General features: G+C 34.3%; 1 protein-coding gene across 1 annotated transcript in view; it reads right to left on the minus strand.

Moving 5' to 3' along the window:
- The window catches only part of LOC109598811 (discoidin domain-containing receptor tyrosine kinase B-like), a 198,896-nt gene extending 175,377 nt beyond the window's left edge, over positions 1 to 23,519 (minus strand). The window contains exons 1-2 of the mRNA XM_049963791.1: positions 23,432 to 23,519; positions 20,434 to 20,734 (exon numbers count right to left, since the gene is read on the minus strand). Coding sequence (XP_049819748.1) covers positions 20,434 to 20,536 — 103 coding nt within the window. The 5' untranslated portion in view covers positions 20,537 to 20,734; positions 23,432 to 23,519. The remainder of the gene's footprint in view (positions 1 to 20,433; positions 20,735 to 23,431) is intronic.
- Positions 23,520 to 25,329: the final 1,810 nt, after the last annotated feature.

Genomic DNA, 25,329 nt, shown 5'->3' on the forward strand with positions numbered 1-25,329 from the left:
TTGAATGGCTGCAACCCCTTCAATCAGCCCAAAAAAACCTGATCAAATTAAGACGTCGTTCCATTAATACCATCGGCAAACAAAACGCTAATTGAAACCCGTAGTCGAGGGGGCATATGGAAACGTGAATGGAAAACTGCATCGGTAAGATTCCTATCTGGCGATACGTAGCTGCACAATGGTAGGCGGCAGTTAATTTACGAAATGATGTTCCCCTTTCCGTTTATGCAAATGGGAGACAAAGGGGTCATGATACGGCGGGCGGCTCCACTGTTTACCTTTTGTTTGTCCGATGTCCCCCATGACCCACGTTTTAACTCGATTTCTTTGTTTCATCATGTGCTAATCGAATTTGGCGATGTGTCATAACGAATAAATATTTTATGGTGCTCCGAATCGATTCTGTTTGTTTTTCTGATATTTTCAATTAGTCCCGTACAAATAGTATGCGAATTAACTCCCGTTTGATGTATTTAATCTAATATTGCCCTGTTAACCCTTCTTGTTTATCACAATGGAAGGATTAATTGAGTCACATGTACACGAGAAAAGAATTAAAAATGCACGTAACTAAGTTGTTAAACATCCATTTCGGTTTTCGAGAAGCAAATTAGGCTAAAGGTTATTTCCAACACGGGCAGATAAATCAGCATTATCTACTTGCTCGGAAAGAATTACGGACGGCGGGAATTCGTTGGAAAAGAAAATGGATTTTGCAGGCCCAATTTTGCCGCGGCCCTTTTTATTTATGTTATTACCGGAAATGGAAGTAATAGTTAACAACCATGAAGTTTGTGCAGTTAGTTTTTCTGTTTTCGGTGGGGTGGGGGTCGAGGGGGCGGTTCTAAGTAAGTTTGCAGCTAACGAGTTTCGCCAAAGCTGAAAAGTTTTACGACCGACAACAGGTTTTTTTGTGTATTCGATTCTCACACAAATATTTTTGTTTGGTTTTGTTTCAGGGCGCAAACAACTCGTGCTGAAACACACGCAGCCCCAGATATATTTTTACAAGATTCAGCGACAATGTGGAAGTAGTCTAATTATCCGAGTTTTACCGATAAAAAAGTTCGCGACAACCTATTGAGTGAATATTAAAAGAAAATAAAACCGGTGAAAACTTTAGTCGTTTTAATAGGAAACTTTGCGTATCGCGTCTTTGATTTAGCGTCTCCGCTTCAGGGAAGATACTTTGGTTATATCGCAGTAATTGCTTCTGCAACATTAAACAAAAAAGTTCTGGGGAAAAACTTCAGACAGATGATGTAGAAATTTCGATGTAATAGACTAACATCTTGGGCCTCCCCCGTCTCTTTTGTTTGTTGTTTGATAGATGACATCAAGTTTCAGGTCCATAACTTCATCCCGTTTGGGATAAATTACTTATCACTAACATAAACAACTTAAATTAGAGAAGGTTCAGGCCAAATAGGATTGAAAGTCAAACAGAATTATCCTAAATGGGTTAAATACAGGCACTTGCATGTTTCGCTGTACTTGTCCCAAAACTAGGACTTTTCTTTTAAGGATGAGGAGAAGGGGCCGATTTACATGAGAGTCTTTTATGTGAGTCACGATTTTATGAATTTATGCGGCGCGAATTAAGTGATAAATTCCTTAATGACCGGCTTATCATGGAATCTCATCATCTCCGGCACAAATCGCACCCCGTACGCCCATAAATATAAATTTTTCTTAACCCCTTCGGCTCGCCGGTGCATCAATCCCAGTGGCATCGTTCCGTTCATGAATATTAATACGCGCCCCAAAACAACAAACACCCTGAACCTGACACCGGGTCCCATAACTTGGTACAAGCCCCCTTTTCCTTCTTGGCATTCGATATGTTTACTGTCTGGACGACAGCGCTCATAATGACTGCCAACGCAGGGGCTCAACCCTTCTTCGGTCGTGTTGAATTACGCGCACTACTTTTTAGATTATCTGCTGGGCGTCTATTCAATTCCACGCACAGTGATCACGATTTATTTATTTGGCATCAACCAGCTTCTTTAAAGGTTCATCCTTCTTGAACCTGCCAGTTCCTCATGTAGAATTATCTGCAATTGCCCATTTTGAGGTAATTATTAGAATGGTTAAATTTATCTAAGGAATATTATGGCAAACTTAAAGAAAGTGAACGACTGTGCGTTGGAGGGGGATGATGCGGAGCACGGGTTCATTACCGCCACTACCCTTCAAGAACACTCGAGCGCGATGTTAAGTGACGGTTGAGTCGGAGCCCCGAACCGGCATCCACTTGCCATTAGGCCCAGCCCGACGATGGGAGTGCAGCATGTAAATCCCGTCAATGGGGATGCAACCCGGCGGCGGCTTTTCATTGCGTACTTTCCAGGAATTAATGGGGAGAAAATTGAATGCGAGCTTCAATACTCAAATGTTCCGAATCAACGGGAGATTATATTTTTTTTACTGCCATAATCCATCGGTTTTAGTCGGCTGCATTTTTAACCACCACATTTAAAATTGATAGGTTTTTTAAATATGCGTTAAGATGCTATCAAACGTAGTGTTTACAGAACTGAAGCTTAGCATAATGATGGGTTACGTCTTAGGCCAGCACCTAAGAACTTCATCTTCCTGAAAAATAAAAAAATGTCCACCATAGCTTTTAATACTTTTTTCAATTTAATCTGTCTGTACATATTTAATGGAGAAAATACGTGAATTTGGCACAATTTTGTGTTGCATCCTAAGTTAACATTTAGATACCTTTTTGTCTTGAAAATTAAAAAAGTCTATTGAAAATAATAAAAAATACAAAAAAATAGTGGTAACGACAAATATCATCGATGAGAAGTTTATTTATATTAATTAAAATCAAGTAATCTAGACATACCAATTATTTTTTTCAGTTTAGCATATCAAGCAGAAATTTCTTGATGCAAATTACATCCTAGATCAACATTTAAGATACTTATGTTTGCCATCCTCGTTCCTTTGCACCGGGCAGATATTAATCTTGTATAGATACAGGTAAACTCAATGGGTTTATGTTGGGTCCATTGAAGGTGGTACAATAGACCGACGGGAGCACGAATCAATCAATCCGGGAGCTGTAAATGGAATGAATCGAAGACTTAAAAGGGCAAGCAGTTAATGGAACGTGCCGCAAGATTAATAGAAAAACTTCTCGCTTTTCGATACGTCCAACGACAAAGTTTCTCCTCTATGTTTGTGCTTGGGACCTCGACACTTTTGAAATTTCCTAATTGGAACGTTATTAATTATTATCGAATTGCGGCTCAGCTTAATAAAGTTTCTATTTTATAATATGCCAGACTGGTGTTACCTGAAATATGGACAAATTGATGTGTTCAAACGTCAAACGTCATACGTGTATTAAGCCACAATAAACTGAAATGTAAATCTCTCGCTCGAACCGACTCCATTCAAATTTATCGGGAGTTATCAGATTTCGATGTCCCGCACAAATACCCATGCAAATTTCGAATGCACGCTGAAAGGATTTGTTTTGTAGCGCCATTGTTACACTTGAAATCAATTTGCAATTTTACGAGGGTCCGCCGTAATTCGTAACTCGACACCGCCGAAAACTACATCTGCGTAGGCCGGATTCAGATTTTTTTTCGGGGGGTTGTTCGCATCGAAAATAAATCAATTCAATGTTCATTCCGGGATATCTTGATCCCATTAGGATCTTTTACTACACGTGACGGCCTATTGGGCCTGCATCCTTTGTTCGACGAAATATGTGCATAAATTCCTACAGAAATTGTTCCGTTTCGTATTAACTTCAGCACACGCCCGTACAGAAAGCAATATTCACCGCAAAACTAAATAGAACAAACCGACTTTATCGCGCTTCGTGGAATTGCTCCCCTGACACACTGTTACGGAATGAATGTAAAACTAGACGAATAAAAATCATGGAGCTGAAACGTGAACATGACGAAACGTGACAGACTGCGGATGTCTGAACTGGGTCAAGATGATAACACCGACTTTAGCAAAAATTGTATGTCCCAAGATGGCTGTCGGCGTGCATTTCCAACGGCACGCTTGAACGTCAGCAATTTAACGGTGCGATGAAAATTCATCAACATCTCACTTCGCACCAGGCGAATTATGAAAAGATTGTCTCTGTTGTTTCACACGCAATCGCACGTAGAAGGCTTAAACTATTATCGGTGGCAAAAATGACTGCATCGCGTGCACCAAAAAAAGGAAGCTTACACCTTTTTGCATTGTTACGAGTCGTTCCAAAAAGCTTGCAATTAAGAACATGTCGTGTAGCTCGAAGCAATTTCCTCCACCTATAATTATTATGTCGTTTATCATGTCTTATGCAGAGGATGGCTAAGAAGCGGCCGACATTGCAGTTATTAACACCTCGTTGCCACTTTAATTATGGGCCTTTCGTTTCGCCAACCGGTTATTTGCTAGCAAATAATCAGCGTTTCGCCGAATGTGTGTTTGTGGATCGGATGGGGTTACTAATGTTTAATGTGATTTACAACCGGCGGCGGACAACACCTCAAATTAAAATCCAATTAAGAAGCTAATTTGGTTAATATTTTACACACCCGTGTGATGTTGTTCATTAAAAGATAAAAAGAAGGTACACGGCAAAGTGTTTGGAGGCATTAAGCTATCAGATGGAAGTTTTAAAGCAGCAAGTGAACTATTTGTGTCTGGAGGAGTTGAACTACAGTTGGAGAAGTGGCAGTAAACCTCATCCATTTAAGTTCAGGTAAACAGCTTAGACTTAATTAAAGAGAGTACGTCAATGATAGTTTGGGTCTGGTGTTTTTTGAGTGCGATCTCTCAAAGGCACACATTCAGCTGCCCTGCAACGTTTCAACAGTTTTAAAGCTTTGATACACACAGACACATACACATAGAGGGAAGAAAACGTAATCGCAAGCAGAAAATAATCCCCGAATAAAATGTTTGGTCGGGTTCGCAGTCTAAATTAGCAAAGAGGATTATACGACCCAGTATTAAACTTGACAAGCTACATATAATTTCGGAATCCGGCAAACAGTCCAAATATGACAAAAAACTGAATTATATCGGTCTTAATGCGAGGCCCGGGCAATAAGTCACAACTTGGGAAGCGAGAATTAGTTACACTCTACAAGTCCCGCTGAAATTCGTTTCTAATTGCGAGAGGAAGACGGGGAGGCCGACTTGAAATATGTGGATTCCGGCACAGCAACAACGCCCAAATTACTCTCTCTCACTTTTATTATCGGGAATTTTATTTTCGTGTAATAATAACGTCAATATTAAATTTTCCTCTTTTATAAAAATTCTCATTTTATATTTAAAGTATTTAATATAAATCCTGCTGGCGTGTTTCTCTGTGTTCGCAAAATATAATATACGGGAAAAAATATTGAAATATACATTTTTTTACAAATATTTTTGGTTTCTATAAGATTGTGTTATTCATTATTTTTTATTAAGTTTCATCTGTCTGTACGTACATCCTGGAGGGACTACTAATTTAAAATTGGTAATAATGAATTACATCCTTAGTCAAAATTTAATATCTAGAAAAATAAAAAACATCCGTACATAATTTTAAAAAATTATTAATTACAAATTGCTACAATTATTCTCTAAATTAGCCGATTAGTAGTTTTGTAATGTATTGAACGTGATAAATCAAATGATTCAGATACAGGTTTTAATATTGGCTCAAAATTTGCATCACTACCGATTCTCACAAACAAGATTATACGTTCAAAACTGGAATAGAAATCCAAATGACTGTATTAGAATCTGGCTGGGACTTGGAAAAAAAGTGAATTGAAACATATTTCCATTTGGGCACGTCAAAGGGATTCTAAATGTATCGTCTTTCTATCAACGGATGTTTGGGGATAACACTTCATATATTCAGAATAAATGCAATATTATATGGAAAATGCGTGAAATCTTTTCACTTATAAAAGTTTATAACACGTTTTTTATTGTGTCGGATTGTTTGGAAACACTCCCTTTTCCACCCCCAGTCTAAAAAGGAAAAAAAAAATGTTTATTATAAGTTTAAATAAAGTGCATTCGGTGTGTATTTTAATGAGAGCCTTTTTTGTTGGGGTTTGAATAAGTGGATGAAATTTGAATGAAAATAAATCGTGGAGTGTTGTTGGAACAAGATACGAAAGGAACATATTTATCTTCGTTTGCCCTCGAGCGATTTATTTCGTGGTGGAAATATCATGGAGTGTCTATTATTCCATTAACCTGAGCAACCATTTCCATAACTGAATAAAAATTCCGCAAAGCACCCCGGCATACAAATTATAGAATACTTGCCAGAATACAACAGGGAGATTATTTCAAAGATTTCCTTTTATCCGTCGGGCGCCAAATTGAAATGGAAATTTTTAATGAAATCTTTAAATGATTATCGTCGAGTTCGTTTTCGGCGTTAAATCCACATGAATATTAACAATAAAAAAAAATTAATCCGAATCCGGGTCACAGACAATGACAAAAATGAATAATAATATTAATAACTTCGAATTATTTATTTGAACGTGACGCATAATCGGCGAGATTGGAGCCTGGGAAAACGGCGCAATTCCATCAGGTTGCCCGATAAAATGGAAAGATGGTCCCTTCGCTTGATTAAGCCGAACACTTCATTAACTTTTTAATTGAATTTAATTAAGGACCTTATGCATTTTGTCGACCGATTTTAGTATTTAATTAAACGTTACGGTAAATTTTCCTACCACTGCATTTTTCATTTTGTTCCTAACCAGATTATTTACTTAACAGAACTTAATTGAAAGGGCTCCGTCTTTTTTTTTCCATAATGCTTTCGTTAGGCCTTAAGATTCCTCTTCTGTTTCCCTTTGTTCGTTTGCGCTGCAAACACGGAATTAAGCCAAATTAATTGTACTTAGGTAAATGCACGGTACGAATTTTTACTCACAACAACTGGAAAAAATGCTAAGCTGTTCTAACAAACACGCTGATTTAAATTTTTAAGGGATGATTTAGTATAATTTTCCTTTTACTCTCCACTTAATTAACTGCGTGTGGTGTCCTTTGAGTCACTTAATAATAATTTTTTAAATAACCAAGTCATGATGTCGTCAAGCATTTATAGTTTCTCAATTTAATATTAGAAATATTAGTAATTGTGTTCATGGCTCTAAATAAATACCACCCTCTCTGTTAACAAAACCACCTCGAAAAGAAACAGTCGAAGTCAGGTTTTGCTCAGGATACGTCTCACCACTTTCACGTCTCGCTCAAATATGGCTATCCTAGTGACAATGTATACTTAGACTCATCTGTGAACAAGCAATTACGCCATTTAGCTGCAGGCCATAAGAAATAATCGTCGGTTTATGATCTATGGGCAACCCATTCTCCATGTTTAACAGATATCAAATACGTTTTCTTGGTCTAACATCAGCTTTATATAGTGATTCCAAAGTCTGCACAATGCCTAGATGTAGAGATATTTCGTCTAGCAGAATTAATCAGAAAACGGTTATGCCTTCTGTTCGTAGTTCGTTGTCGACCACCACCTTCTATATTGGTATTACTAAATTGCCGAAAATGATTTCAAGTGTGACTTACTACACTTTGTGAGATATTACACATTTGGACTACATATTGACTTTGTTTGCCAAGTTCCAAGTCCTCTTTGAGGCATGTTACGGAGCTAAACAACAGATAAATTAAGATTTAACCTAATATTGTATGTTCAAATCCACAAAATGTGTTATTGGTAAATAAATGTTGTTTATTATTATGTCGATTAAAAATATAAAAAGTAAAATAAATTGAAATTACTGATCATCTAGAGCTGCAAATATTCAAACAATATTGCTGGTCAAAATAAAACGTATTGAAAATATTTTTAAATCTATTTAGTCCATTAAATTATCCACTTCAAAAAAATGCGCAGCGAATATTCAATATTTTTGTCTCAATTTGATTCACCATTCAGTAATACCCCAAACTATCACTGAATATATATTTATTCTCTATTGTAAGCTGTAGAAAATGAAAAAAAGAAAAAAAAAAAAACAAACGATCAATTCCGTTTGTTAAATCCTAAACTGCAGAACTTCCGATATTTTATTCCCAGTTATGAAAGCTTTCACAATTATGGAGTGCACCAATTGTTGAGTTCGTTGAAAAGTTTCTCTTTGCAGGATAATATCACATAAATTATGGAAAATCTTATTCCTGGAAGTCAATATCGGAATTTTAAACGAAATATTGAAATTGCTCGAGCTGCTTTAATTGTTGTCAATTTTTGCCATGTACAAATGAACCCGGTTTAATCATGACGTTATATTATTAACCGCGTAATTTTTATTAATTAATTGTTGATTTAGTATGTTCGGGCATGCAGTAAATTGCAATATTCCAAACATAAAATGTTTTAAATAATATATTCATCATAAATAGTTTATTATCCGGGCACAACAGCCGTATTCCCAGGATAAATAAAGTATGAATAAAATATTACGTTTTTTAGATGATGAATTTTATGTAACTGCGTAATTATTTTCGATGGCTTTTCATCCTTATATAGTCGAATGAATATTAAACGCGGGAGCCAATGGGAAAATAATATATTCATTTTAATGGGGCCACATTTTTTAGTCATGTTTAATTAATATTAACGACCCATAAAACGGCAACGAAAATTTATTTTTCTAGGCGGATTCATTTTTGAAAAAACCCAGCAGCAAATTAGGCCAGTAAATCGTATTGGGTTTAAAATTAAGGACAAGCTAATAACTCGCCGATCATTTTATTTACTGCACACGCGTAAATTACATTTTCCAGGACGTTGGCCACGGCAGAGAAAAAGGCCCGGACCCATAAAAGTTCCGGCATCGTTTTCGGCGAGGTCGGATTCCTGTCCGGGGCATAAATAACCGAACGGCATGTTGCGATAGGACGAAAACACAACCCGATCCCTGACCCGTTTCGACGTGAAAATAAAACGTCAGAAATCTGCAAGCGGTCAAATTTCTTCCGATTTTCGACAGCCCAGGAATGTGACAAAACGTCGACGAACGTGCAGCAGCTCAATAATTTCTCGTTATTTTGTGTTTTTGTTGTGCACCCTTACACGAGAGTATTTTTCCTGTAGATGTGATGCATTGTGTACGTACCCGGCCTCGTTGGTTTTTGTTGCAGTTTTATTCGCGGAGAGAAATCTTGTTTATTCTGGTACAAAAGAAGGTTGTTTGCAGTAACGTTCGCCATTAACCTTTCAATTTTCCATTTTGAGTGTGTGTGTTCGCCGAGTTCTTATTTTGTTCATATTTCTGTTCGGTCCGACTCGTATAATAGATTTGATCAACAATGGGGTGGACCGCGGGCCGAGATTACAGTTTGCCGCGCCGGAGAAAAGAAATCCAATCTGATATTTCGCCTGGAACAGCTGTGATCAATATGAAATATAAATAATTCTTCCCAGGGTGCGGACCAAACTTAGGGGGTCAGCTGGAACGAAAGTTCACGCCAACGATAACAAAGGTCATTAAATTTTGTTGGCAAACCCAAAAATAAGAGGCAAACAAATAAATCAGAAAATATATGTTTACAGCTTCAAATGTTGGGTTATTAGAAGCTCGAAAAAATAATTTTTGTTTTTGGCATACACCTCTCTTTAAAATATTATGACTAATTTTTTACAAGAACCACATGAAAATTCATGTTACGAGAAAAAAATGTTTGGTCCTGGAAGTGAATTGAACGAAACATCAACGTCAGTTTTAATTTCTTATTCAGAATTTAACTGTTTGATTATTATTAGGTTGCCATGAAAGTTATTTCAAAATAAAATATACCCCCTTACATAAAACTATCAATCAAAATCAAAACCATTTAAATTAATACATTTTCGCCAACGAGAAACAAGTTTATTTATACCGATGAGATTCTGTAAAAGACGAAGATACTGAAGGAGTTTTGTGCATCATTTAGATTTTTAAAGGATTTCTCGTGTAGATAGATGTCGAAATATTTAAAAAAGCCAATTAGTTGGCAAAATGTCCGGTGAGTATGGCGGTGCAGTGTCAGTTGTGCAACATGTGGACGAGAATTGGCGTGAAGAAGAAATTGCCTCTTTCTATTGACCAAATCCAGTCACATACCTACGTTGTAATTTTTGTTAATATACATTTTATCGATTTGTTGATAGTACTGACGTAATTGTTTCACCAAGATTCAGAAAGGATGGTGTTGTGTATGAATGAAAATATCGGTTTTCTAACTTAACGTTTATTAACGTAATTAAATTTCTTTGTTAATGCACAAAACAATATAATAAGACACCATTCGTACCAAAGTGACAGTATGCTGTTTTTTACTAATAACTAAAATTAAGTGATAGTCAGAGACCTCTGTCAGGTAACATTGTACTTAGACGCGGGCCATTCAAAATAATATGCATACACGACAGATGGATCATATCAACAGCAGGCCACTAAGCGTAACCTTTTTATGGAACAATTTCATTTTTAGACAGCGTTTTGGACCTTGATTCTAGTCCAACTAGTGTGCTGAACATCCCGTTCCATCACCATTCAAAGATCAATCCAAAAACAGCCAGTTCATAAAAAAAGACTAGACCAAATCAACAGTTCGTGCATTTGTTGAGATTTTTCAACTTTACGATGAGTTTTAGGCGGTTGGAAATGGAAGCATGTTTTCAACTAAAGCACACAATCAACTCTGCCATTGTCAAGATTAGTTGACTGGTCATTGTGCTCGTCATATTCAAAGCTTTCCCTGAAGCGAAATTTCTGGAACCACCATTGTGCTGTACAGTTGTACGTTTGTTAGTGGTTCCTGGATGAAATGCATCGTTGATGTTGCTAGTAGATTCCATCGCTTTTTGGTGTTGCTTGAAGTGGAATAAAAAAGTTATATTTGCTTTTGATCCACATTTTATTCAAAGCCCTGAATAAATCAAATGATTTCAAATAGAGTTTATGCTGTACACCTTACATCAACACATTAAAGCTTACTTAAAATTATATCAATAGAAATTTTTGAACTGCAGTATTATTTTTGATTGAAATAAATTTTATCTGTCGAAATCACCTCGTATATTATAGATATTACCAATTTCCAAGAAGTTGAACAAACGTACCACCTGTTACTCCAGACATTTTAAAGCCTTGCACCATTTGTTGTCAAATATACCAATACAAAATTGTATGATTGCGACATTATGACAAAACGAATTTTGTAATACATTGAATCTAATCGATGTGCTGAGTTTATGCGGTTTGTGCATTGCAATAAAACCGGCATTTAACTGATTTCATAGAACATTTGCATTGGTTAACAATGTTTTAGTCCCCACATTTATTGATAATAAAGGCAAGTACTAAAACTTGTTGCCACACACATGTACTTCGTTTTAATTAATCAATACACAATGACCGGGGTTGTTTTCAATAACCAATTATGGTTGTAAAATAAGCCATAAATGTTTGTTCGTAAAATGTAAATGTTAGTAGCATCAAACAGGCTGCAGTGCCGGATATTAACGGTCCACGTACAAGATCACTAGTTAAATCCAAAAAATAGATTTTTCATCGGTCTAATGTGAATTTTTCCCCCGGTTTAATGTCACAATCATGTAATGGGGATGTTTTCCACATGTGGGGTGCCGCTCACGTTCGCAGTCAGCGAGTCAGCGAAAATACGGTCCGCCGTCGTTGTACGTAGTAACGTAAACCAGAAGAGGGAAACTTTTGCGGCAATATGTTCAGTTCCTGCGTGTTTTCACTGCAGATTGCCCCGAGGACCCACTTTTAATGTTTTGCAACGTTTATACGCCATATTTCGGTCGCTCGTATAAATTATATTAAAAAATTTTACCTGTGTGCTTTACCCGGTGCTTTTGAAGGGTAATTAGAATTTTTTTATCAAACATATACGACCACATTCGGATCGTTTTTTAGAATCTCCGTTTTGCCTTTTTCTTTTTAATGCAGTTGTCACAAATTCAATTTAATATTGGATAAAGAAAAAAGTAATTTACGTTTTTTTGTTCAAGGTTTGAATACATATTTATATTATATTTTTGTATTAAAATATTATTTGAAAGCTATTTATGTTGATTCCAGCAATGTTATTTATTTTTTCCTACTTAGTATTTAAAACTTTTTTATATTAAAAACTGTCTACTGCTTATAAATTTTCATAAAACTATGCAAAACTTTTTAAGATTTAAAAAAATTTATTGGTGAACATACCAAAATAAAATACATAATATAAAATAAAATATTATATTACACAAAAAAGTAGAGAAGATATTTCAACATCCGGTTGTCGACATTTCGCCGTTACCCCATGAAAAATGCCCTGAGAGTGTGCGAAAACATAGATATCGTGGGGGAGGTTCCGGGCTACGAGAGTCTAATAAAAATAATTCAATTAACGTCTCGGACCCCGCACGTAGCTGGAGCGTCGCGTCCGCGGCGTTTGCGACATCCTACCCGATAAATCGTACGGCACATGTGTCCGATTGTTTTGCCTTTTTGCCCCCACCCCCCTTAGCCCGCCGTCGATTAATCTTTTTATTTTTGACAAATCCGACGGTTATTACTACTTGCCGGTAGCGCATAAATCCTTATTACTGCCGGACTTTTCCGGCTGAAAGGGCCAATGGATATAATTTAGGATGAAAACGTCTGGTTTATGATTCGTTCCACTATGCAAGGGGGTGAACAAACAAAAAATGAATCGAACGTGAGTTTACGAGTTTATTTTATTAAATTGCGACCGGAGCGCTATGGTACCGCAGCGGAAACAACCAATTTGTTTCAAAATTTTATTTAATATATAATCCATTAGTTTCTGTTAAAAATTATAACATGAAGACAGCTCTATGGTTTATAATAATAGTCAAAGGTAAGACTCGTCATTTCAGTTAATATAAGATACTTAGGTATGAAACTGATATTTTCTGGTATTACTTTTACATCCTATATACATTGGTGGACAAAGAATTGCATACATCAGTATACTTAAAAAAATTTAATATATCATGGGCCGAAGCACAGATTCAACGAGATTGTTTGAAATAACGACTCTTCAATTAATAACAACATTTCATCAATTTTCATCAGTTTTCAATTGGATTTAGATCTGGATTTTGCGATGGCCATTAGAGAATGTCTTGAACTTGATTATCTTTTAATCAATTTTGAACGATTTGGATCATTGTTAGCATAAAATTCCTTAGCCAAAATTCTGAAGGAGAAGTAATACATACGCAATTAAAGTGTCTAGGGAACATCCAGAAAATTCGAATTAAATTAAATTAAAAAATAATTTAATTTATAAATTATAAAATAACATAACTAAATATAACAGAAGACACTGTATAATCACATTCATCTAAGTGACAAACAAAAATTAAGAGCAATTGGGATGACAGAGGGTGGATCATCGAAACGTCAAGTGGTTCATCAAATGCACACGTCTGTGAGTGTTATAAGCAGATTGTGGTGACGTTACACTGAGTATAATGATGTGAAAAAAGATATCCAGGTCACATTAGGATAACTACCCCGGTAGAAGTCCGCTGTTTTGCTTTGCAAATTTGATGATACCCGGAAATAACAGCCTCCGAAAACCTCTTAGGACCCACGATATGATTGTATCAGCGCAAACCGTCAGAGACGACCTTTAAGGGTACCCGGATTGTTCTCTGGAAATCGCGCAGCTCGTTTAGCAAGAACATCTTAATCGGGGTCCTGATGATTAAAACCGTATTCTCTTTTCTGATGAGTCAAGATTTTGCCACCACCCAGATTCTGGAAGGATACATATCTGGAGGGAACCTGGAAACCAAGCATGGCTACAACATGCTCGTGGTGTGGTGAATTTTGATGTTTTTTGGAGAAGAATTAATAATTCTGGAGGAACAACTAAGCTCTTTTTAATGGAAACCACTTTGAATGCAATTAAATATCGCGACAACCCATTGTGTTACCCTATTTACCAATATGAGTCCATTTTTCCGCTAGGCCACATACTGTGAGAAGCGTTCAAACAACATTCGAACAAAAAAAGATAAGCGTTTTACCTTGGCCAGTAAACGCCCCAGACCTTTATCTAATAGAAAAACTATAGGACGCTATGAAAAGGAGACTTATGAATTGCCAAAATTATTATGGAGACCACCAGCAGTTAATTGTAGCGATGCAGGAGTTGTGAGGAAATCTGAACCAACTCCTACTTGATAGGCTAATATTGAGTATGCCTAATCGATGTAGGGTGGTCGTAAACAACCGAGGAGTTTCGTCCGGATATTAGTTTTTAATAAATAATATAAATATGGGATAATATTATAAATAAAATAAAAATAAATACTTGGATATTTGGTAGGTGTTATTATTTTAATTTTTGAAGGGGTTGTAATATCATTTTATTGGGTTGTTCGGAAAGTAATTTCGTTTTTTCTCTCTCTGTGAGAGCTTCGAGGATAATCCCAAGCCTTTCAAGTGGTCATAAATTGTTGATGCGAACTGTCTCATGTGTTGTTCGCCGGTTCGCATCAACTAATGCCTTTATCGTATCTTTATCAGCTTCAGTCAGCCTTCCCGAACGTGGTGCATCTTCGACATCAAAATTGCCGGATGGAAATTTAGCGAACCAGTTCTGGCACTGGCGTACTGTTTTAAACACTTTCTCCATATACATCGGTCAATTTCTTTCTGGCCCCAACAGCATTTTTTCCCTTTCTGTAGTAAAACAGTAAAATATGTCGAAAATGCTGCTTATCGCTCTCCATATTTAAAAGGGCACCAACTAAAAACTACAGCGTAGAACTAATTGGAATTTTTCACACACAAACCTTGCCATATGAGCTCTCCATGCATATAAAAATTATACGGCTTAAGTGTGAAGTTGGGTGCAATAAAATACAATTAAATCCTCTGTCGGGAAAAAACGAAATGACTTTTCGAACAACCCAATATAATATATTTTTAATTTAATTAGTAAAAGACACTTGTTTTTATTTCTATAGTTGTTCGGATTTATTGGTCGACGTTTACACTTGTTTTATTATTATTATTTACATTATTATTTATTATATTTTCACATTAGTTTTTTTCGTTTTACTTCAACAATTTAAAAATATTTAGGTGTTCCCTACCACAGTGCGGCGTGGCATTATTTCCGCAAATCCAGCAGCAGAACAAAAAGTCCACGGGCCCGGGTACGTAATAAACGAGCTGCACAACGCTCCCGAGTATTAATTAGATTGATGATTAACACTTTATGAGAGTACTCGAGGCAAGAACAGTAATTGAGGACTGGCAAATGATAAAGACATAATTTGTAACAGTTTCCGTTGTTCGGCGGCCATTTATCAGAGCGGATCCGCTCACTACTGTCACTTGCAGTCTTGTCGCCCGGATTGCAGGAGCAACTCGTGGGGCGCCATCGAACCGAACCCGGTGGCGGCCTTTAATGCTCATTGCATTAAGATTAGTCTTGCTCAGACACTATTACATGCTCGCCTGCCGGAAAACGGCGTCACGAAAGAACTCTCTCCACTGTTTATAACTTTTACGCCGGATTAACTTCGTCTCGGGGGCCGCTTGCTTTTCTACTTTTTTGATGGCGTTCGCCAACGAATTTTAAATGCACCAAAGTGGAAATTAATTTGACGGAGTTTTAATTAAACATAGTTTTTCATTGGCGGTGCTAAAAAAATTGCGGTCGTCACAACAAACGGAATAAGGCCAATTGAAATTTGCAAGTCGTTGCGGAAACCGCCTCTAATTATGGCCGCATATAAATCGCTCGCGTTCAAATAATCAGCAGTTACATCAATGAATATTCATCGGGTTCGTTCAGTGGATCGCATAATCCGTGCCCGAGAACACCGGTTCTTTGTTGTTTTCTTTTTTCAGCCAGTGAGCCAGCATCTGGACGTGTGCCAGCTACGACGGCAGAAACTTCCCGGAAAGTGTACCGAATTAACTTGGCGGAACGCCGCGAGAACTAATGATAATCCATAAAATTCTTGGCTCGAATTGTTTCGCCGATAGTTTGTCGTGTTGATGTTTTAATGTTAGGGACTGTGTTTGCGGGCAAATTTGCCGGGTGATTAAACTTCAGACAATCATCCTTCGCAAGGAGCAGTAATTTTTGGTAGCGTTCTCCCGCAGCTAAAGGGAATATTTAATTGTTTCATTAGCTCGTTTAATTAATTTCCAGTTTATTGCCGGCTGATAAATGAATCATGTGGCAGTAAAACTCGGGAAGATTTGCACGTCCTCTTAAAAACCTGTCATTAAACAAGGAGTCCATAAAACCTGCTCAACAATCCTGCGAAGCGAAGTAAATAAATTCGGGGGCGTAGTACGGTTTATATGACCGTGAACAAGTCATGCCTAACAATGTTATTTAGCCAATGTTCGAGTCGAGAGGAGAGTGAAGGACTCCCGGAACCATAACAGAGGAAAATATTTTGATGGGAGACAAAAACGGCAAAATTTACGATTACAGTCGAGGCCTGTATGTAAGCATAATAAAGTTTAACGTGAATATTGGAGTATCAAATGACATAATATTCGCATAACATAAAAAGTGGCCGAGCGGAAGGAAAATAATAAAATGCCTTTCATGTTTTTTGTTTTGGTTTCGACGGTACATTTATTTTCCGGGATGTGCCTACGCGTAGGTAGGAAAATGAAATAACGTTGGCTTATTATTAGCCTTATCGAAATGGCCTTTTCGTTAAGGTAACCTTAGCCGATCGTCTTTGTGCATCTACAAGACGTCAATTAAATTTCCGCCGTTGCGATGAAAGGAAAATGCTTGCAATAATGCTCTAATTAAAGGAAAAAAGTATCCATAATTAATGGAACTGCTTTATGTTTTGCCAACAAGTAATAAAAAGATCCCTTCTAATTAGCATCTTTTATTCACTGCTTAAGAAAAAAAAAGTAGGAAAAAGTCCGGACCGCCGCCTCCATAAATGAAATCGCCCGAAACGAATTAATGATTGAAAAGTAAAGTTGTTCGGGGGGATAAAAAAACAGATTTTAATTACTGTAGACATAATTAAAAGTAAAACAGATCGGGCGTCGGTCGGAAAGTTTTCCGCGTAGAAGGGAGACCCGAAACTTTTCTTTTAATGGCTATGGTAATTCGATCGATTTTTTTTCTCGTATAGTGGCTTCCAGTTTAGTTTCGTTTACCGGAATACGTTTGGTGGAAAAGAATTTTTTTTCCAGTAGGAGAACCAATTTATATTAATTTTGAACGTGAATTTTTAACTGAAAATTTTGCTATTGGAATATTTAAGGGATAAAAATTAATTAATTATTCATTGATTTTTTTACATATATAGTAACTCTCAGTTTAGTGTCGCTCTCCATAATATGACCAGTAAATAATTTGGTGTCGTTGTCCGGAATATATTTAATGGGATAGGTCAGTAAAGTGAGTAAAATAACCAATTTATACTTATTTTGAATATTAGGCTTTTAAATGAAAATTTTACAGTTAGAATATTTAAAGAGAGAAATTTAATTGTCAGAATTTTTTTTAATAATATGGTATCTCTCATTTGTGTGTAATTGTCCAAAATATGGTTAATAGAAAAAGAATTTTCTCTCAGTAAAAGAACCAATTTACACCTATTTTGAATATTGGGCATTTAAATGAAAATGTTGCTATTGGAATATTTAAAGAGAGAAAATTAATTATCGACTTTTCTTTTTATAATCTTGTCAGTTTAATGGAAAATTAATTTTCTCCCAGTAAAAGCACTAATTTTTACTAATTTTGAACATGGGTATACATTAAAAGTTAAAATTATTATTATTTGTGTATATTCACGGAAAGAAAATTAATTAAAAGTTTATGCTTGTTTAATTATATAAAATTTTAATTAATTTTTAATTACGTGTACGTGTGCAACATAATCAACTTATACAAATATTTAAATGTTATATAATTTAATTATAAAACGAACCGAACTATAATATTTTAATTTAATATGATTTATGAAAATATTGGATTACATTATAATAATTCATTGTAATAAGCCAAGCCAAATTGAAATGAAATAAAATGGTCATTTTCTTTTACAATAAATTCAATAATAGCAAAATAATCGAAAACATTAGCATAGTGACCGCAGTTTCGACCGTCCAAAACGGCAACAGGTCGAAAGGACCGGCGAACCGTCGCGACGCTTCAACACACGTCCCGAACTTTTTTACGCCGAACTTTTCCAATCGCCAACAATTGATTTGTCTTCTGTCAAATAAAACTTCCACGCGATATATTATGCTGAATAACCGAACAGACAGTTCGGCATTCAAAATAGAAGTGGACTTCCCAACGTGAAAGCTTAAAATATTGTTTTTTATCCTTTCGGTGTTATTTGGTGTTTGGATATTAGATTAAATTGAAGGTGAGTGTGGAGGTAGTCGTATATCAGTTGCGCAACATAATTAAGAGAAGTTTAAATCTGTTGGAAATCGTGTTCCAGAAAACTTCTCTATTTGCTATTGGCAATTTCGGAAAGTTACAATTGGTTTATCCCGAGTTTCCTTCGTTGCACTCCTCGAGACTTCGACTCGATTGCATTTTAACAGAAAATTAGTTTTTTACACTCTTCCTCCCACGGTATTTACTGCGATTAATTAAAATTCTAATTGTCCCCCGATTTAATTAGAGCTGCACTTTTTCAATAGAAACATCTCAACTTTATAATTAAGATTTCTCGAATTGCTCTTCGTTGCTTTCGCAATCGCTATTGTCGACAAATTATTCTTAACTATGGCATTCCGACCATTTGATTCGTCAGTTTCATCTGGCTGTTCTTTCTTTCAAGGTTTCCATTTTGAAATTAGTTGTTCTATTCTAAAACACAAAATATTCAGTTATGTTAATATAATTGTTTACTGAAAGTTTTTTTTGGAAATTAGCATATTTTGGCAACTATTATTAGTACTAAGTCTAAGTCACTAAGAAGTCTAGAATCTCCTTTTTCTGCTATCATTAAAATTAGGTCTCATCAAATCAAATTATATGGATTTTTTTTTCACCATTTATGACAATAATACATTCTGAAATTAACTCTTATATTATTGCTGCTTCTGTTATAAAAAAATTTACTTAACTTAATGTGAAATTATCATTTTTTGGTTAAAATAAACTTTGGAAGCTCTATGATAAGACCTGAGTTCTAGTTTTATGAAAATATTTTTTTGTTGAAACTATCATCAATATCAACTACTATATTTTGGAATCAATTTTAAATCTAAACTAATGAATTTTATATTATTCTTTCTTCTGATATAAAAAATGTATTTAATTTAATTTGAAATTATCATTTTTTGGTTAAAATACACTTTGGAATTAGCTCTATCATAAGAAGACATATAATCAAGTTTCATAAAAAGTTTTTTTTTTGTTTAAAAAACTTAGGAACCCATGCAAAATATAAACTAACATTTATTCTGAACGTAAAATAAGCTTTTATGTTATAATCTTGATATCTTATAGTGAAAAATAAGAAGCCATAAAGTAACCCTGTAAGTAAGTCTCAAAGCAACTATTTTACCTTCTGAAAGCAATAAACATTCACTTTAAAATAAAATAACAATGCATAAATAACGTCGTAAAAGCTTCACTAATGATAAAAATAAGCAATATAAATATTGTTTCATTTTCGTAATATGTCGATAAATGCTTAGCTATAACGAAGTTCCTATCGTTTGATTCGTCAACGTCAGCTGTCTCTTTGTTCAACCTTTCATTCGTGGCTTCTAGTATTGCAATTTTCAAATAACTAAATATCCTAGAGCATCTTGCGTTAATAACACAACAGTTACAGATGAATATAACAGATTTATCGACAAAGAAGATCGTTTTGGGCGGCCATAAATTGATGGCCTTTCCACGTATTATTACGACCCAAACACGAAATGCTCGAATTAAAGGAAGGCCGAGCCATTCGTTACGTTCTACGATCGAGTTGCATGTATACTCTTTCACAACCTCACAGTTGCAATGATTAACGTTATTATCAGGTAATCAGTTATTATTCGGAATTCGAAACGTTCTCATGCAATCGCGATCGAGATGAATGTTGGGAGGATGCCATGATTAATGATTACAGATTTTCGGCCACAATTATCGGGGATGGCATAAAAGTACAGTGCGGCAGTAAAGTCGTTAGTCTTTTTTTTTGGGTCTGCGAAAGGGAGTATCAGTTGGTTTTACGGATGTCGTGGCCAAATATGCGAAAAGGAACGTTGTCTAGTTTATGGTCGTGTAAAACAAGATTACACCAAAACAAGCCCTCGTAATGAAGCTGTCGCAACGATTAACGACACAGGTCACGAGGTAATATAGCTGACGAACCAACAAAGAGTAACAAATAAGTCGGCAGTGTTTACTCACCATTATCGAAATCGGCTGCAACACCGACAGACAGACAGAATCCGATGGTGAAGAGCGGCACAATCATTTTAGCACACAATCGTCGGATCACTGTCGCGTCCATCACTACCGAATCGCACTCACCATGCCTAAAGCGCACCGTCAACAGAATCGTTAACCGTCAATCACCGCGAACGGTCCGGGTTCTCGTTTCGCGGTCCGTGTTCTCGTGAACGAGATCCGATCTGGTGGACCGTGGTCTTGTTTTGACTGCGGATTCGTGGCCGCCGATGGTGCGATACGTCGTTGGTTAATGCGAGACCTGCAACAGAAGGATGGGATCGATAAAAACGTAACGTAAACGTAATGCACAATGGGAATGTGTGGGTCGAAGGGAATTCGCAATTTCACGGAAATATATCTTCGGTTTTCTGATTCAACGTCCAATTAAAAATCCTTAGATTATTCTTTCTTTTTCTGTTATATAAATCTTTACCTATATTAATGTCAAATTATTATTTTTCGACATCTAACATTCGTTTTGAACGTAAAGGACGTTTTAGAAAATCCCTATTATAATCTTGAGAAATCGATAATTGACTTGTAGAAAAAAATAACAGTACAAAAATAAAATAACACTGAAGTCTCAAAACAATCATTTTGTCTTGAAATAATCTGAAAAATGCCCAGCAATAAGCATTTTATTTATCTTCAGTGCATAAATAATAACATAAATCCTTCACAATGAATAAAACAGGCAATATAAGAATTATTTCTGTATCGGAAGTTCTAGTATTAGCAATTAACAAGAAAACTAAATATCTAAGAGCAATTTATGTTTTTAACACTACAGTTATAGGTAAATATCGCAGATTTATAGTCAAAGAATATCGTTTTGGGTGACCATTGAATTGATTTACATGTTTCGTTACGACTCAAACACGATGTATTCGAATTAAAGGGAGCCATTCCTGTTTAGAAAATTCTTCTTCTGTTCCTTAACTAGATGTTAAATTACAACATTTTTGCAAAGATTCATTTTAGAATGGTTATAAAACATAAACTCACCTTTTATTAAAAGTTTTTCTTCTACAAACTGACATAAATTCTGAACAAAGGAGCTTCACAAAATCTCTACTATAATCTTGATCATTCCATAACTGACTTATAGTGAAAAAATTATAAAAAAAAACACAAAGTCTGAAGTCTGATAGCAATTCACTATTTTATATTGAAATTCTGAAAAAATGGTCACCAATAAACATTAACTTTATCTTTTGACGCATAAATAATATCATAAAAGCTAATGATAAAAACAACCATTACTAAAATTATTCCAGTTTCGAATAAATAAACAGTATTTATTTGTAAGGAAAAATTTTCCTAATTTACTGAGATACATTCATATATGTATACAATTTTAAAGGGATATTGTATGTATCAGAAATAAACAAAAGAGAAGCTGTACAACGAGTTATAATTCGTTATTCTCGGTCACGTTGAATTTTATATGGGCAGTAAAAGCAAGTACTTTCAAGAATATGATATTTAATGTTGTCAATCAATGTTTTATGTTTGGTTGTTTTATGATTATATTGTTTTCTTGTAATTATTTCAATTTTAGCGTCAATTGTTTATTAAATTAATGTGTTAAATGATAATTTCATAATATATATTTTAATATATTTTATGAAATTTTTGTATATATCATAACAATTTATAAACTATTATTGCCAAATCTTTTACCAGTAAAATAATTATTTTATTATTAAAATATTTTATAATATGTTAAATTATAAGTAATACTATTTATGATAAAACAAAAAATAATAATGTTCATAATTATTTAATTTTTAATTTAGTTTATAACTTTATAATAATATTTAATAAAAATTGTTGTTATATCCTAATAAGAATTATTTTAATATTTAATTTAATTTTTTATTTCTATATTATTTATTATATTGACGAACATAAAATTGTTTAAAGTTTATAACAATATATTAAAAAATATAATTTTATTATATATTTTAATAAATATTTATTTATTAATTATTAACAGTTAAGTATATTGATTAACTAACTATAACAGTAATTTTCTGAAAACTTGTTATACCTTATTCATTTTGATAAAATTCTATTTTGATTTATTTTTATATTCTATATTAGTTTGTCTAAAAGGACAAAGAAAATTATTTTAAATTATTTTTATTGAACGTTACAATCTAAATTTCACTTAAAATCCGCCATTTTAATTGGAAGTTTTTTTATTAATTAACCAACTGAAACCAATTTTATATAAAGATTTTTCAATTAAAATTGTAAAAAATATTTGTTATATATTTTATTCAACTTGCTAAAAATTTGTTTTATTTATTTTTATATTCGCTACCATAGTATTTATAGTTAAATTAATAAATTTTAAAAAAAATACGAATTATTCCATAAAAATAGTTTTACAAATTTTACATATCAAAATTCACTATTATTATGAAAGATATTTATTATAAATTTCATTCATTTTGATGAATGACTTTTTATTGAAATTACTGAATATAAAATTATTAATGAATATTTATATAAAGTTTTACATTATGTTGTTGCTTTTAAACAATATATATTAATAATAATTAATTATATTAAATGAAATTGAAACCTGCAAATTTTCAAAAATAAAATATATAAGAAATTTATTTTACAAATGAAAATTTATTTGGGCATTATTAAAGTGTATTTCATTGCACCTAATTAAATACATACTCATACCTACATATATGTGGATTATTAATTATGGATTATAATAAATTTTACAATGCTAACATTATTAACTGCTAACAAAGCTAAAATTAGGAAAATTAGTTTCTAATCTGCTGTAATTATCCTCCTTAATTTGTATGAATTTGTAACATGACAAACTGGAATATGCGGAAAATAAATAACTTTTAGTTTCAGTATCTGTGAATTTTTTGCATCATTTATTACTACGTATCAAATATACAAGGTGTCAAATTCAAACTACCTTCCACCAAAAAAGTTTCCAAAAACAATTCCAAAGCACCGCCCAATCGAACGCACCCGTCAAACACTGACACAGTTCTGCACGGGTTCAATTCATACGAGTTTCAGTTGCAGCGAGCGCGTTTCAGGTACGCTGAAAGCCACTCACTCACACACACACAGTGAGGATGAGGCGAGACGCGCGCGTTTCACCGGGAGAACAGCGCACAGCCACCGCCAAACTGCTACTGAAGAGAGCCGGTGGATCGGGAGGCAGCGATGGAACGGCTAGAGGGAGGCAAAAGTGGGGGCGTGACGATTCGCAACCCCCCGCAAACAAAAAGAGAGAGAGCAGACCGAGAGCAACCTTCCGGGAGCCCTCAGGTATTGCACCTGATGCTGTGCCAGTGTGTATGTGTGGGGCTGCCGGCGCTACGGTCGACTCAACCCCCCGCAACCCTCCTGCGTTTAATAATAGTAATAATAAAGTTAATGAAGATTCGGGCCGCTACCTGTCTGACGCGTCGTGCGTTCGCGTACTGATGTTTGCTCATTAACTCGTCGTGGCAGTTTAAAATATTCTGGGGAGGAACGGAAGAAGGAAGATGGAGGAGATGAAATTTTCAATTCGGACACAAACGCTATTGACGGTTTACCGGATGATCAGAGGAGAAAGTTAACTCGCTCTTAAAATCATTGATATGTGGTGCTGCGAAGCACGAATTATGTTTTGTCGAGTTTTTGAAACAAAAGTCGGGTCTCAAATTTAATTACCCCGGCAAGAAATCCGCATTAGTCCTGCAAAAAGGTTTTAAGACAATTCTAATGAATGAGGGACCAGTGCAAAAACTATAATTTAATAAAGATAGCGCTCGTAATAGGATTTGAACGTAATGTTTTGTTGATTTAACACTGCCGATTGTTGACTTTGTTCATTAGGAGCACGGAGAAGTGATTACTGGAGCCGAATGCAGGGAACATTGCCTCTGCATTTCTCTGTTCTCTTCGACTTTGTTTCGTCCATTAATTAATATATTACTTTGTGCAAAGTTCATTTTCGTGTTAGGCACAGAACCCTCTACGTTGTAAATTTAATCATCCGGTTGAATATTTATGCCTTCAAATATCTATTTATGAATAAATTTCATTACATGTCTGATTTAGGTTTCGATGTGCCAATAATACAATTCTCTCGCTGTAGTTTTAAAATAAAATATAATATTTAATATATTTTACATCTTACATTTTATATTTTACACTTTACATTCCATTTATTTATAGATGTAAATATGAATAAATTTCATTACATGTCTTCTATAGGTTTCGACAAGACAATAATTCTTCTAAGAAAAATTTTAATTTAATGGATTTAAGGATTTTACATTTTACATTTTACATTTTACATTTTACATTTTACATTTTACATTTTACATTTTACATTTTACATTTTACATTTTACATTTTACATTTTACATTTTACATTTTACATTTTACATTTTACATTTTACATTTTACATTTTACATTTTACATTTTACATTTTACATTTTACATTTTACATTTTACATTTTACATTTTACATTTTACATTTTACATTTTACATTTTACATTTTACATTTTACATTTTACATTTTACATTTTACATTTTACATTTTACATTTTACATTTTACATTTTACATTTTACATTTTACATTTTACATTTTACATTTTACATTTTACATTTTACATTTTACATTTTACATTTTACATTTTACATTTTACATTTTACATTTTACATTTTACATTTTACATTTTACATTTTACATTTTACATTTTACATTTTACATTTTACATTTTACATTTTACATTTTACATTTTACATTTTACATTTTACATTTTACATTTTACATTTTACATTTTACATTTTACATTTTACATTTTA

The sequence above is a fragment of the Aethina tumida genome, chromosome 2 (genome assembly GCF_024364675.1).
Source record: "Aethina tumida isolate Nest 87 chromosome 2, icAetTumi1.1, whole genome shotgun sequence".
Classification (NCBI taxonomy): domain Eukaryota; kingdom Metazoa; phylum Arthropoda; class Insecta; order Coleoptera; family Nitidulidae; genus Aethina; species Aethina tumida.